General features: G+C 55.0%; 1 protein-coding gene across 1 annotated transcript in view; it reads right to left on the bottom strand.

Moving 5' to 3' along the window:
• Positions 1 to 11222: 11222 nt before the first annotated feature.
• DSCAML1 (DS cell adhesion molecule like 1) overlaps positions 11223 to 14245 on the bottom strand; it is a 242116-nt gene continuing 239093 nt past the window's right edge. Inside the window, 3 exon segments of the mRNA XM_056107577.1 lie at positions 11223 to 11463; positions 11465 to 11730; positions 13734 to 14045. Of these exon segments, the coding sequence (XP_055963552.1) occupies positions 11254 to 11463; positions 11465 to 11730; positions 13734 to 14045 (788 nt within the window). The 3' untranslated portion in view covers positions 11223 to 11253.

Below are 14245 nucleotides of genomic sequence, written 5' to 3'. Positions count from 1 at the left end.
CCTGCCCCTCTTGAAAGGTCTCTTTATTTTTCCGTCTGACATGTGGACCCCCCCCTTCTCTGCCCCATCCCTCCCCTCTCTCGTCCCGGGTCCAGAAAGAGCCAAGCATCTTTCTCGCCCCGGTGCCCGGCGGGTGCGGCTCCCACACAGGCCCCAGCCTCCTCGCCGCTGGCTCGGTCCACGGCTTTGCCAGCAGTGCCCACGCTGTGCTGTGTTTTCTACAGCCATTAAATCTCTGCAGGTCTGTTTTCTACGAGACACTCGTGTGTGTGTGTGTTGCGTGGGGGGTATGGACTATGCCTGTATTCGCATACATGTACCCCGAGATAAAGTGTCTGAGCTGATCATTTGTGACCAGGACCCCCAGCCAGCTGGAGTGGCTCTGAGCTGGCCAGTGAGGTGAATTTCCCCGCACATGGCCACAAAGGTGACCGTGGCTCTCGGGCTTCAGACAAACCCGCGTGAGCAGCGTCTACCCCACAGGCGGGAGAGGGGAGTCAGCTGTGGGCAAGGCCCCGCGACCCCCGGTGCCCAGTCACCCTCAGCCGCCGCCCTGTGCCTGTTATTTGGGAGGTGGTCCCAGCCCCCTGGCGTCACTGACATGTCCCGGTCATGGACCCCGTGAAGTGGCCGTGTGGGGGGAGGAAAAGGACAAGCCTTGGGGCTCCTGGGTTGACTTTCAGCTCTGACATCCCGCTGGGAGAAAGTGGGGACCTAGTGCGCCCTGCTGGGTGGGAGTCCCCGTTTGCTGGGCAGCCTGAGGCGTGGGGGGCGGGAGTGCTGGGGGTGCTCCCGTGGGTGGGGAGGCTGGAAATCCCCCCACTGGGCTGGGGGGGCACATAGCCCACCTGCAGCTTTGGGGGAATGGTAGGGGACTCATTCGTGCATCACAGAGGGTCCCTGCTCAGCCGTCTTGGGGTCTCTGGGCCCACGACTGTGCCTTGCTATCACCAGAAGCGGAAGCTGGTCTGCCTGCCCCCACCGCACCTTCTTAGGTGACACCCCCCCACACACCTGGGCTGACTCGGCGCTGACATCCCGTGTGGCCTTTAATGCTTCCCAGTGAGGCTGTCAAAGGGGGCCTCAATTTGCCGGGGTGCCCACTTGGAATGCATCGTCTCCCCATTGCCCCCCCCCCAAGGCTGCCCGGTTCTGGCTGTGCCCACTCCCAGGGGCTCCCCACGGTGGAACTCCCCTGCACCCTCACTTGGGCAGTGGACCAAGTCCCAGTTCCACCCACTCCCCCCCCCCCCCCCCCCACCCGGTGGAGCATCCCTCACCAGCCCCTGACAATGGAGCTTGGCTCCCTGTTGACCGTAACCAGCCCTCGCCTGCAGAGACTTGAGTGCCCACTAGGTGGAGTGCTGTCACTGACCGGGCAAGGGCAGAGTGTAGAAGAGGGGACCCTGTCCTTGGTGCGGCCACCCACAGAAGGGACCCGGGGCAGAGCCAGACCCGCGGAAACAACCCAGTCCTGAGAGATGAGACAGGAACTGTCAGATTCAGAACCGAATTCACCAGGAATTCCAGAAGACTCCTCAGACAGTCAGTGAGCAGTAAGAATGCGGAGACTCAGTGGAACCAGGGAAACAGCACATGAGCCAAACGGGAGTTCAAGAAGGAAGTAGAAGCCATTAGAAAACAAACAAACAAACAAAAAAAACCACCACAGTATAATTCTAGGGGCTGGAGAGAGCACAGTGGGTAAGGCACATCGCAGGTGGCTTCTGTCCCCAGCACCCCGTATGGCCCCCTAAGCATGAGTCAGGAGTCAGCCCTGAGCACCGCCAGGGAGTGGCCCTACACCTAATAATAGGAAAAATAATAATAGCTGAATTCTAGGGCTGGAAACGTAAGAACTGAAGAAACAGTAGCTTCCAGTGGCCAGGGGAGGGGCGCCCCATCCCGTGATCCTCCCAGCACAGTGCTCAGAAGACTATGCCTGCACTCAGCTCATCGTACTGTTTCTCAGTAACTTCCAGAGCAGATGCAGCCACTTGGAGGGAAGCATTGGGGACCTGGAGGGCAGGTGTGCGAGTGTCCAGACAGGGAGGGACAGATGCAGTGACACCAGCAACATCCCCACCATGGGAAGTACAGAGGGAGAGGGGCAGACTGATGAACGCAAGGCTGGGCTCAGTGTGGAGTGACGAGCCTGGTCCCGTCTCCAGCATTACTCCCCCCCCCCACTATAGCACCCAGGGGGTAGCCCTTGGGGTCCCCAAGCACTGCTGGGAGCAGCCCCCACCCCAAACAGTAACCAAGAAAAGTTGAACATTCTGTTATCAGTTTTGTTTTCCTGGGTCTGGGGTGGGGACTTAGGCCACACCCAGGGGGGCTCAAGAACTGACCCCAGTGGGCCACACACAAGGTAAGTGACTCCCTGGATCCCTTCCTGCCACCCATGCAAGGCAGGTGCCCTCCATGGAGCCACAACCCAGGCTGACAGCACACCCCAACTAGAAGAGGAAGGGAGATGCTCACAGGTAACTCCTGGCTCTGCACCCAGGAATCACTCCTGACAGTCCTTGTGGGACCGTATGGGATGCTGGATATTGAACCCAGGTCGGCTGCGTGCAAGGCAAATGCCCTCCCCACTGTACTATCACTCTGGACCCTCTATCTCTCTTTGGTTTTGTTTTTTGGGCCTCACCTGGCAGTGATTAGGGCCTACCCCTGGCTCTGTGCTCAGGGGATCCTATGGGGTACTAGGAATCAGCTCCATTTGCTATTTTTTTTTTTTTTGCCAACCCAACAGTGCTCAGGTCTTATACCTGGCTCTGTGCTTAGGTGTCACTCCTGGCAGTATTCAGGGGACCATAGAGGGTGCTGTACTATCTCTCTGACCTCCCCAAAACAGTACTTAATTGTATTTTTTTTTGTTTTATTTTGATTTGGGGCCATACCTGGCAGTGCCCAGGACTTCCTCCTGGCTCTGCACTCAAGGGTCACTGAGTGCAAATGGGATGCAGGGGATCCTGTGTAAGGCAAGCCCCCTGCCCGCTATACTATTGCTCTAGTCCCTATCAAATCATTTTTTCTGACCACAATGGTATGCAATTAGAAATCAAAAAGAAGTGGAAAATTTACAAATACATGAAAGTGAAACAATATTCTTTAAAATTTTCCATGGACCAACCAAAGAAGACATTAAAGGGGAAATAAAGTGTCCAGCCCCCAAAATAAGAACAATATACCCTAGGTAGTGGGGTGAGCAGAAGCATTCCAATGGCAAAGTCCATCATAAAAAATTCCTATGAGGAGCCATAGTAATAGTACAGTGGGGAGGGCGTTTGCCTTGCATGCAGCCAACCCGGGTTCGATCCCTGGCATCCCATATAGTCCCCTGAGCACTACCAGGAGTAATTCCTGAATGCAGAGCCAGAAGTAACTCCTGAGCATCCTGGCTGTGACCCCTCCAAAAAAAAATAATAAAGATATTATTTAAAAAATAAAAACTTATGTAAGAAGGTCCTAAGGAAATAACCTGACCCTATGCCTTAAGGAACTAGTAACAACCAAGTTCAGAGTCAGCAGAGGAAGGAACTAGTTTAAAAGTTAGAGCAGAAACAGGAAAACAACAGACAAACCAAACTTGAGTTGATTTTTAACTCAAACTCTAACAACACATTAATAACCTCTAAATCAGGGGCTTAATGGCACCAAGATGAGCTACAACATTTTTCACGACTTTCCTCTAAGAAAACATTTTTGGATCACTTTTAGTCAATTATTCATAACAAGCAATAATTGCTAGTTACTTAGCATCTGTCTTTGGGGCAGGCTTTGGTGGTGGTGGGAAAACTCAAAGGTGGTGTGAAGGTATAATGGTGGGATTGGTGTTGAAATATTGAATAAAATCAATTACTGTGAACAACTCTGAGAGAAAAAGAGTTGACTTTTGGAAAAATTCCAAACAGAATTGAATTGAGTTGTCAAGGGAAAAAGAGGACCTAAAATCAATACGATTTTTGCCAGAGTGATAGTACTCTTGCCTTGCACGCTGCCTACCTGGTTTCAATCCTTGGCATCCCATATGGTCCCCTGAGCACCTGGACTGATTTCTGAGTGCAGAGACAGGAGTAAGGCCTGAGCATTGCCAGGTCTGGCCCCAAAACAAACAAACAAAAAAAATGGGACAGGAGGGAAACACAAACTCTTACAAGGCCAGTTTTTGCCTGATCTCAAACTCAGGAAGTGATGGTACCAGAAAAGCAAAAAACACACCAATATCCCTGAGGAATGTAGAGGCAGGCTTTATTCTTAGTAAAATATTAGTGACCCAAATTTCATGGCACGTCCAAAGGACTGATCACTGAGGTCAGGTGGCACTTACTCCGGCATGCAAGGATGGTTCAACACATGCAAATTAATTGGGATATGTTACATTAAGAGAAGGAAATAAATGCATGTGGTGGCATGCATGTCTCATGTGCACCAGAATCTGGGCTTGATCCCCAACAAGAAGGAGGAAGATGAGGGTGAGGGGGAAGTGGGGAAGAGAGGGAGGAGGAAGAGGGGGGGGAAAGGACGAGGGGAGGGAGAGGGGGAGGAGGAAGACAAAGGGGAAAAGAAGAGGGAGAGGAGGAATTGTAGTTCCATAGTTGCAGAAAAAAACATCTGGCAAATCCAACATTCACCCATAGAAAACACTCAAAAATGATGCATAGAAGGAACAAAGGCCAAATCAAGTCCCACAACTCACACATTGCTCAGTGGTAAAAGACTGGAAGCATCATTCCCTCCTCTAAGATCAAGGTAAGACCAGAGTGCTAGGGCTGGAGCGATAGTACAGCGGGTAGGGTGTTTGCCTTGCACTGGCCTGAGTTCGATCCCCAGTATCTATATGGTCCCCCAACCACTGCCAGGAGTGATTCCTCAGTGCAGAGCCAGGAGTAACCCCTAAGCATTGCTGGGTGTGACCCAGAAAGCAAAACAAACAAACAAAAATCAAAACAAACAAAAACAACCAAAACCCAAACCAGAGTGCTCATCCTTGTATACCATGACCCAGCGTGGAGCTTAGTCAGGTAAGAAGTATCAGAAATTGACGAAGAAGCTATTTGCAGGTGGCTTTACCCCTCCTGTCTTTTGGGCCACACCACAGCTGTGCCGAGGGCTTACTCCTGGCTCTGCACGCGGGGGGTCACTCCTGGTGATGGTTGGGGGACCCTTTGGTATTGGGGATTGAACCAGTGTTTTCCCTCTGTCCTATCTCTCCAGCCCCTGTGAGTGGCATTTTATTATTTTTTTTCACCACACCAGCTGGGCTCAGGGCTCACTCCTGGCTCTGCACACAGGGATCACTCCTGGCAGGTCTCGGGGACCATATGGGGTGCCAGGGATGGAATCTGTGTCCCTGCCTGTGAGATTTTATACAGGGAAATCCTAAAGACAACAAAACCTCTCTTAAATTCACATACAAAGATCAGCATTTCTCTCCAGCGATGTGGAGGTGTGTGTGTGGGGGGGGGGAGGGGAAGCTCCCTTTCACAACAGCATCAACAAACAATGAACTTCCAGGGTGAGGAGTGGGGTGCAAGCCTGGCAAAGTCCCCGTGCCTGTCAAAGTTCCCAGATTCTATCCCTGGTGTCCTCTGAGCACCACAGACTGTGGTTCCTGAGACCCCAAGCAGTACGTGATTTCAAGCATCCAAGCCCCAAGTCTGAACACAGAAACTTCTGAATTGCCTAGAGGGGCTGGGATCATTGGTCTTATCCTGGCTTTCTCCCCCAGGCACCAATGGGTATGCCTGTTAGAAGGAAAATATAGTACAACTCTTAGAAATAATCCTTTTTATCTCTTTTTCTTACTTCTGGTCATATCTGGTGGTGCTCAGGCCTGATTCCTGGCTCTGGGATCATTCAGAAATCACTCCTGGCAGGCTGGAGGGACCCTAGGGGATGTTGGGGATCAAACTTGAGATGGCCATGTGCGAGGCAAACACCCTCCCTGCTGTACTATCGCTCCGGCCCCTCAAAGGAGTAAACTTGACCAAGAAGGTGAAGGATCCCAATCTGGGAACTACAAGACAGAGAAAAAAAGGAAATCAAAGAAGATACTGTATCCTGTGCTCACAGACTGGGATAATATCCATCTAGTAACCTCTAAGCTCAGTTTGATCTCACTCAGATGCCAAGGCCTTTTTAATTCTTCGCAAGTAGAAGAAACAATCTCCAACTTGGAACCAGGAAAGACCGGGAGTAAGGGCAAAACTGACGCCATGAGAGGCGCAGAAATGAGAAAAATCAGGTTAGGCCTCGGGTTTAGTTCCTGAAACTGAAACAGTTTTAGTTTCCCAGAAATCAAATAATATGTAACCAGCCAACCTGAAGCCAATCAGTCACAATGTGACAGAAACACAGAGAATGTAACCATAAACTGTTACTGGAAACTATTGCATAACTGTTGCCTGACGACCACTGTTACCATAGTGCTGGCCTAACTTTGAAACTTTAAAACCTCTGTAAACTACTCGGCGTTGGGGTCTCTATCAAGAGACCACTCACTGGGTGAGATCATTGACCCCAGTTAACTGGAATAAACTCCTTTTGCTCTTGCATTATCTTGTTTGTGCCTCTGTCCATCTTACCACTTGGAAACCCGCAGTCCCGGGTCTTAACACTGGAACAAACACTGTCCTCCCGTTGTTCATCGATTTGCTCGAGCGGGCCCAGTAACGTCTCCATTGTGAGACTTGATGTTACTGTGTTTGGCATATTGAATACGCGTCACGGGTAGCTTGCCAGGCTTTGCCATGTGGGCGAAATATTCTCGGTAGCTTGCCAGGCTCTCCAAGAGGGGTGGAGGAATAGAACCCGGCTGGGCCGGGCCAGCTGCACGCAAGGCAAACGCCCTACCACTGTGATATTACTCCAGCCCAACACTGGAACAGTCAAAGCAATTTTCAATAGAACAACAACACAACAACAACAAAATACCAGAGGCCTCGCATATCCTCAAGTTCTACTATAAAGCTGCGGACATTAAATGGCCTGAAAGCAGAGCAGCCTGACGGAGTCAGGAGTCCAGGAACAAGCCCAGCTGCTGCAGTCACATACTGTTTGGCCGGGCAGACAAGTCTCCTTCCAAACTGGTGCTAGAATAGTTGAACGTGTAAGGGATGAAGCTCTATCCCATCTTCGACCACTTATGATATGGGATAAAGACTTAAACCTAAGGCATCGGATTCCAAGGGGGGGAAAAATATAGGAAGAAAGTTCCTTGACTTGGATCTGGCAATGATTGCGTTGTTTTTTTTTTTGTTTTTGAGGGGGGTGGGGTGGGCAGCAGGAAGATGCATGCCTGGGGGTACTCAGGGATGACTCCTGCTGGTACCCAGGGGACAGTGCGTGATGCTGGGGTTGGCTGTGTGCCAGACGGGCACCTTGACCTCTGGGTCTCTCTCTGGCTCCCGAGGTGCGTTTTATGTTGTGTAGCCTTCAGACCAGAACTGAAATTCCCACAACACCAATGTCCCAGCTGCAACACCCCCCAGTAGAAATTCAGAGGCAGGCAAGAGATCTGGGCTTGTGTGCTCAACTACCACTCCTCGGGTGAATGTGATTTCAAGTAAATTGGACCCATCAGTGTTGCTCAGGTTGTTGGCCAAGGCTAAGGGGGGGGGAGGAGTTTGATGTTACTACACTGTAGATTTGTGTGTGTGTGTGTGTGCGCGCGCGTGTGCGTACCTGCACACACTCGAGTGTATGCGTGTGCTGCCAGAGGCCTAAACACATATTTTTTTTTTTGGAATGGGGGGGCCACACCCAACGTTGCCTAGGGCTTACTCCTAACTTGGTTCTCAGGAATTGGTGCTGGGGGGATTCAAGGGTCCATATGGATGCCAGGGATGGAATCTGAATCAGTTGCCCAAGGCAAGAGCATTGCTCCAACCCCAGAACCTATGTTTCTTTTTTTTTGGGGGGGGCGATGGTTTTGGGGGAGTCACCCACCTAGCAAGTCTCAGGGGTTACTCCTGGCTCTGCACTCAGGAATTACTCCGGGTGGTGCTCAGGGGACCGTATGGGGTGTCAGTGAAAGGGTCAGGCAAGTGCTAAGTGCCAGGCAAGCGCCTTAACCTGATGCAGTTCCAGTCCCAATAGCACTTGTATTTCTTGAAAAAATTTTTTTAATTGAATCACTGGCTGGAGCGATAGCACAGCGGGTAGGGCGTTTGCCTTGCACGCAGCCAACATGGCCGACCCGAGTTCGATTCCTCCGCCCCTCTCGGAGAGCCCGGCAAGCTACCGAGAGTATTCGATATGCCAGACACAGTAACAACAAAGTCTCCAATGGAGACGTTACTGGGCCCGCTCGAGCAAATCGATGATCAACGGGAGGGCCTTTACTTACTTTTACTTTACACTGTGAGATACACAGTTACAAATTTGCTTAGATAATGTTCCAACCCTGACCCTTCATCAGCATGTCCCCAGCTGAGCACTGTGCATTTCTAACAACTACTAGCTAGGAGAGTGCTCCTGGCACCACTGGTCTTTTGTGTGGTCACCTGTCTGTGGTGGGCCTGGGAGGAGCAAGGAGCTGCGAAGGACGAAGTTTCCGGAATCAGAGCTTGGTGATGACCCGGGCAGGCTGAGTGAGAGGCGCACAGGTGGCGGTGAAGCAGCTTTCAGACCCTTCTGGGAGGCGGGCAAGGCTCAGCTTGGGGACAGAGAGAGGCCTGGAGCACGGTTTTACATGCAGGGGCCCCCAATTCTATCCTCAGCACAGTGGTCCCCCAAAGGACCCCAGGGGAGTAGCCCCTGAGCACTGCTGGGTGCGCCCCTTGCCCCACCCAGGAACACAGGGAGGTCGGATGGTATTTGCGGATAAAACTGTGGGTCCTGCACCATCTGCCGCATCCCTTCCCACGAGCTTTGGGATTAAGCTCAGCTGAGCACAATGAAACGGCCTCATGCCTTTTTGCTCCTCTAACCCCAGACCCTTCCGCTGACTCCCCCTTTCGCCCCACCCCTGCCAGCACAGCAGAGACCCCACTTCCACCCAGCTGGGGCTCGAGTTCCAGGAGTGAGATGGTCCCACTGGGAACGTGGAACCTCGGTCCCTGGGCACCCTTCTTAGCTCTGCCCCTGGCATGGAGTAAAAGACCCCCCCAATGCATTTTCATGATGCGGAAGCCGGGGAGGGGTTGTCCCCATTCCTCTCGAGCCCCTGGGGGCTTGTTCTCTCCCCACCCTCGCTAATTCGATTCCAGGGTCCAGCAGGAGGGCGCTGCAGTTGGGTCTCAGCACGCCTGGGATGGAGCTTTTCGCCTGTAGTTTGGCAGGCGACCTGCAGGGGGCGTCAGGCTCCTGCACCTGGAACAGGTGTCTAGGATCTCATGATTGTCTCCTACGGGTGGGTGGTGGGGTCGGGGTCCCGGGGGGGTGGGGGGAGTAGGTCCTGGGGTGGAGGCGGATTTCCAGTTCCAGACTTGGTCTGCTTCTTGCCCTTTACAGAGCTGAGCTTGGCCGCTCCCTCTGTGTCCTCCCAGCCGCAGATGTGCTGGGCGTGTCCGTATGGACCCCACCGCCCACTCTCCCAGCACTCACCGTCTTCCGGATCTCCGCCGTGACTCGGGGCGCTGCCCAGGTGCCCTTCCTTCCCAACCAGGAGCCGGCTACTGGTCCTGCTCCCGGGCTCAGGGGTGGGGGCGGGGGGGCACGGGCAGCTCCGCGCAAGGGCACATGCGCCCTCCTCCCGCCTGCTAATTGGCAGCCCCTGCCAGGCCAGGCCCCCAGACTGATTCCCTCCAGCTGCGCCGTCCCCAAGCACATATGGGGCTCTGCCAGCCCACCCGGCCTGACCCTGCCTCATCTTAACAGTCCCCCAACACAGACGCCCACTCCTTTGCTGCAACCCTAGACTGTGCCACCACTCCTGAAAAGAAACTTTTTTTTTTTCTTTTTGGGTCACACCCGCCGATGCCCAGGGGTTACTCCTGGCTCTGCACTCAGGAATTACTCCTGGCGGTACTTGGGGGACCATACGGGATGCTGGGAATTGAACCTGGGTTGGCCATGTGCAAGGCAAATGCCCTGCCTGCTCTGCTATCACTCCAGCCCCGAAGGACTCTCTCTCTCTCTCCCAGCAGTTTTATTGGCTGAAAAAACCAGCCCAGGACTGGAGAGAGGTGTTGCAGCAGGTACGGCGCTTGTCTTGAGTGCTTCTGGCCTCAAACTCCATCCCACCCTACCAGGAGTCAGCCCTGAATGCAGAGTTAGGAGTTAGGCCTGAGCACACCCAGGTGTGCCCCACCCCCACCCCCACTTCCCCAACAAATAAGACCGAACCCAGCCCTCGATCACTGGTGGGTTTGGCTTTGGGTCACACCCAGCAGTGCTCAGGGCATATTCTCGGCTCTGTGCTCAGAGATCACTTCTGGCAGTGCTTGGGGGCCCCCCTCTGGGATGTCAGGTTGACTGTGTGCAAGGCAAACACCCCACCTGCTGTATTGTCACTCCATCCCCGGTGGGTCTGAAACGAGTAGACACCCCACCTTCAATCCCATCCCTTCCAGACTCCCCAAAGTGTGTGTGTCCTGCAGACCAGGCAATGTGGCACAGAGGGGGTTAGGAGCTGGCTCAAAGCCACACAGCATAGGTGGGAGAACAGGACAGGCCGATGTCCCTGGACCACTCAACTCATCAACATGCTCTTCATACCCCTCAGGTCCCCCCCGGGGCCCTGGGCCGGTGGGAAAGAGGCAGCCGTAGAAACATAGCCTTTATTGCACACGGCACTGGGTCTTTTTTTCATAGAAAAAGGTATTAACACATAAGCATCTGCAAAGTGAAGCAAATCCTGGTTTTCTCGGGACAGTAAAATTGCATGCAGTGTCTCTGAGTTGGAATCTCGGTCTCTGAAAACCACCTAGAATGGGGGTGGTGGGGGTGGGTGAGGGGTGGGAGGGGAAGGAAGGTGCTGAGTTTTGTGCCTCTGTCTGGGTCAGGCGGGAGAGATGCAGACGCGTCCTTCCGAACACGGGTGCATCTCTCGACGCTGACGGTGGGGGCGGGGGTCGACGCGGACCGTCCGATTCTTGTGCCCTGGCTTCATGAAGAAGAAAATAGTTTCATTTGTACAAAAGAGTCCTATGTACAGGCGTTTCATGACGTTTGGGGGGACGGGGTGGGGGTGGGGTCCTTTCCTGTCTGTCGGGTCAAACTGCAGAAACACACAGCCCAGAAGTGTCTGCCGGCCTGGGGGAGCAGGGCGGGGGGTGGGGGTCAGCTTCTCTCAAGGCGCCCCTACACCAGGGTGTAGGATTTCGAGTAGGCCCCGGCCCCCTGCTTCTGCGACCTCCCCACCCCTGACGTGCTCATCTCGAGAAGCGAGTCCCTGGAACCCCCCATTTTGGTGTGGGGACCCCCCGGCCGCGGGGGCTCGGTGCTGGGGGCCGGAGGGGCAGCGCTGGGGGCTGGAGGGGGCTCGGCGGGGGCGGGGCCGGGGGCTGGGGGGGGCCGTGCCGGAGGGGGGCGCGGGCATGGCCAGAGTCCTCTGAGGTAAGGTGGCCGTGGAGGCGGCCGCGGGCGCCCCGGCGTGCGGGAGGCCCAGGGGCTTGCTGGCAGTGTCCAGGGTGAGGTGGCGGGCCGGGGGGTGGTAGGGGCGAGGCAGGTTCCGCACGGAGGCCTCCCGGGGCGGCAGCAGCGGGCAGGGCTCACGCGCCTCGCTCTTCCGGAAGAAGGCCTCGGACTTGGGGTAGAGCGGGAGGTTGCAGTACTCGCCTGGAAACGAAGCAGACGCATCAGGGCCGGCCTCTTCTCCCCTCCCCACCCCCCACTCTGTTATTGTGATACTGGATAGCACAGCGGCAGGGCATTTGCCTTGCGCGCGGCCGAACCGGCTGAGCTGGGTTCGATTCCTTCACCCCGCTCAGAGAGCCCGGCAAGCCACCGAGAATATCTTGCCAGCACGGCAAAGCCTGGCAAGCTACCCCTGACGTAATCGATATGCCAAACACAGTAACAACAAGTCTCACAATGGAGACGTGAGTGGGCTCGCTGGAGCAAATTGATGAACAACGGGAGGACAGTGCTACAGTACTATTGTGATACTTGGGCTGGAGCGATAGCACCGCGGGTAAGGCGTTTTGCCTTGTATGCGGCCCACATGGTAGACCCGGGTTTGATTCTTCTGCCCCTCTCGAAGAGCTCGGCAAGCTACCGAGAGTATCTCGCCCGCACGGCAGAGCCTGACAAGCTCCCCGTGACGTATTCGATAGGCCAAACACAGTAACAAGTTTCACAATTTGTTGTGAGACATTACTGGTGCCCATTCGAGCAGATCAATGAACACCGGGAGGGCAGTGCTACTGTTTGGACAGTGCTACAGTGCTGTTATTGTGATACTCAGCAGTGACTCCTGGCTCAGTGCTCAGGCTCACTCCTAGAAGTGTTCAGGGGACCAGAGGGGGATGCTGGGGATCAAACTTGGGATGGCCATGTGCAAGGCAAGTGCCTTCCCCACTGCCCTATCGCTCCGGGCCCCGCGGCTTCTCACCGGCCTGTTAAAGGAGCCCCTCCCGGGCCTGTATGGGCCTCTCACTCCCAGATCTGTGCTGGGGGGCCTCAGCTGCTCCCCAGCTGGGGAGAGGAGCCAAGGGGAACGTGGTGATGTCTGCCGTTGCCACCACGGCTGCTCTGTGCACTGTCCCTTGTTGCTCCACGTGGCCCACAGGCCAGGCAGCACCAATCGCTTGGAGCTTACCCCACATGGGGACTATTAAGGATTTTCCGTGGCTATTAAGACCTTACTTTTTTTTGTGGGGGTGGGTGGTCACTTCTGGCAGTGCTCTGGGGTGCCATGTGGTGCCAGCGATTGAACCCTGGCTTCCTCCAGCAAAGCCAGCGCTTCAGCCCTGCTCCATCAAGGCTTTTTACTCCCCTGAGAGAGGACGGTCCCTCTTCAAATGGAGCCTGAGTTTGCTGCAGGGCCTCCACGGACCCTTCCTGTCTCCTTGGCCCCTTGTCATTGCTGGAACCCCACCTCCTGGATGCTCTGCCCTGGGAGCCCCCCGCCCACCCTGGTTCAAAGTGTCTGCCAAATAAACAGCCCTGGGAACTTCCTGGTTGTCAGATGCCAATGGGCAGGGCTCAGGGCCACCAGCCAGGATGAGGTCTGACTCCTCTGGGCCTGGACAAAGCCAGGCTATATGATGATGACCAGTGGCCTTTGGGTCCTCCTTCCGGGCTGGACTTGCTTCCAAGTAAGGGACTGGGCACTGTTTTCTTTTTTTTTATTTTACCCTTTGGTTATTTCTTAATGGGCACAGTTAGAAAACAGCAGATGGCATTGTTATTTTTTTTTTTTTTTTTGCTTTTTGGGTCACACCTGGTGATGCACAGGGGTTATTCCTGGCTCTGTGCTCAGGAATCACCCCTGGCAGTGCTGAGAATCAGACCCGGGTCGGCCGTGTGCAAGGCAAACGCCCTACCCACTGTGCTATTGCTCCAGCCCCTGGGCATTGTTTTCGGAGAGTCCACTCTGCATTTGGGGCATGCATGGTCTTAGGGGACATCAGTGAGAAACTCTTTCTCTCATTTGTCACGTACGGACAAGATGTGCATGTGTGGCCAGCCGGCCGGCCAGTGGGTCTGTGACAGCGGTGAATGGAGCAGAGCTAAGCTGTCAGCCCCCTGGGATCCTGACTTCCCCAGGGTGCCCGCTGGGACTGGGGATGGGGCACAGGGCCCCCCACCCCTGCCGGGGAGGTGGTGTGCCCACTCACTCTTGTTGGCCCGGTGAGGGATGGGCACAGCCACGTTCTTGCCCCGGTCGGCGTCCTGCGGTTTGGGCGGGGAGGCGGTGAAGCGGCAGATGCCCGGCTCGGAGGGCGTGCTGACAGACGTCATGCTGTCGGCGTTCTCGTTGGTGCCCGTGGTCATCTGGTCCGAGGAGCTGTCGGAGACGAAGCACTCGGTGATCTCGAACTTGGCGTGCTGCAGCTGCTCCTCCAGCTTGGCGTGCTCGTACGCCCGCGCCAGCTCCTCGTAGGTGGAGGACGCGCTCTCGGTGGACACCATGCTGTTCCGTCCCTTGTCTGGGCGAGCGAGATGGACACAAGCGGGATGGTTAGCGGGGGGAGGCCCAGCCCTGACCCCGGCAGGCTCAGAAGGTGCCATTCGCCCACTGCCGGGAGCGTGGGGCGGAAGTGGCTTAGAGCCAGCATTCTGCCCTTTGGGTTTGGGGGCCATGCCTAGTGGTTCTTGGGGGTCTCTCCAGGGACCCTGCGGTGCTGAG

This window comes from Sorex fumeus, unplaced genomic scaffold, assembly GCF_029834395.1.
Source record: "Sorex fumeus unplaced genomic scaffold, SorFum_2.1 ptg000169l, whole genome shotgun sequence".
Taxonomy (NCBI): Eukaryota; Metazoa; Chordata; class Mammalia; order Eulipotyphla; family Soricidae; genus Sorex; species Sorex fumeus.
The sequence above is the reverse complement of the archived record's forward strand: the minus strand, read 5'-3'. Positions and strand labels throughout refer to the sequence as shown.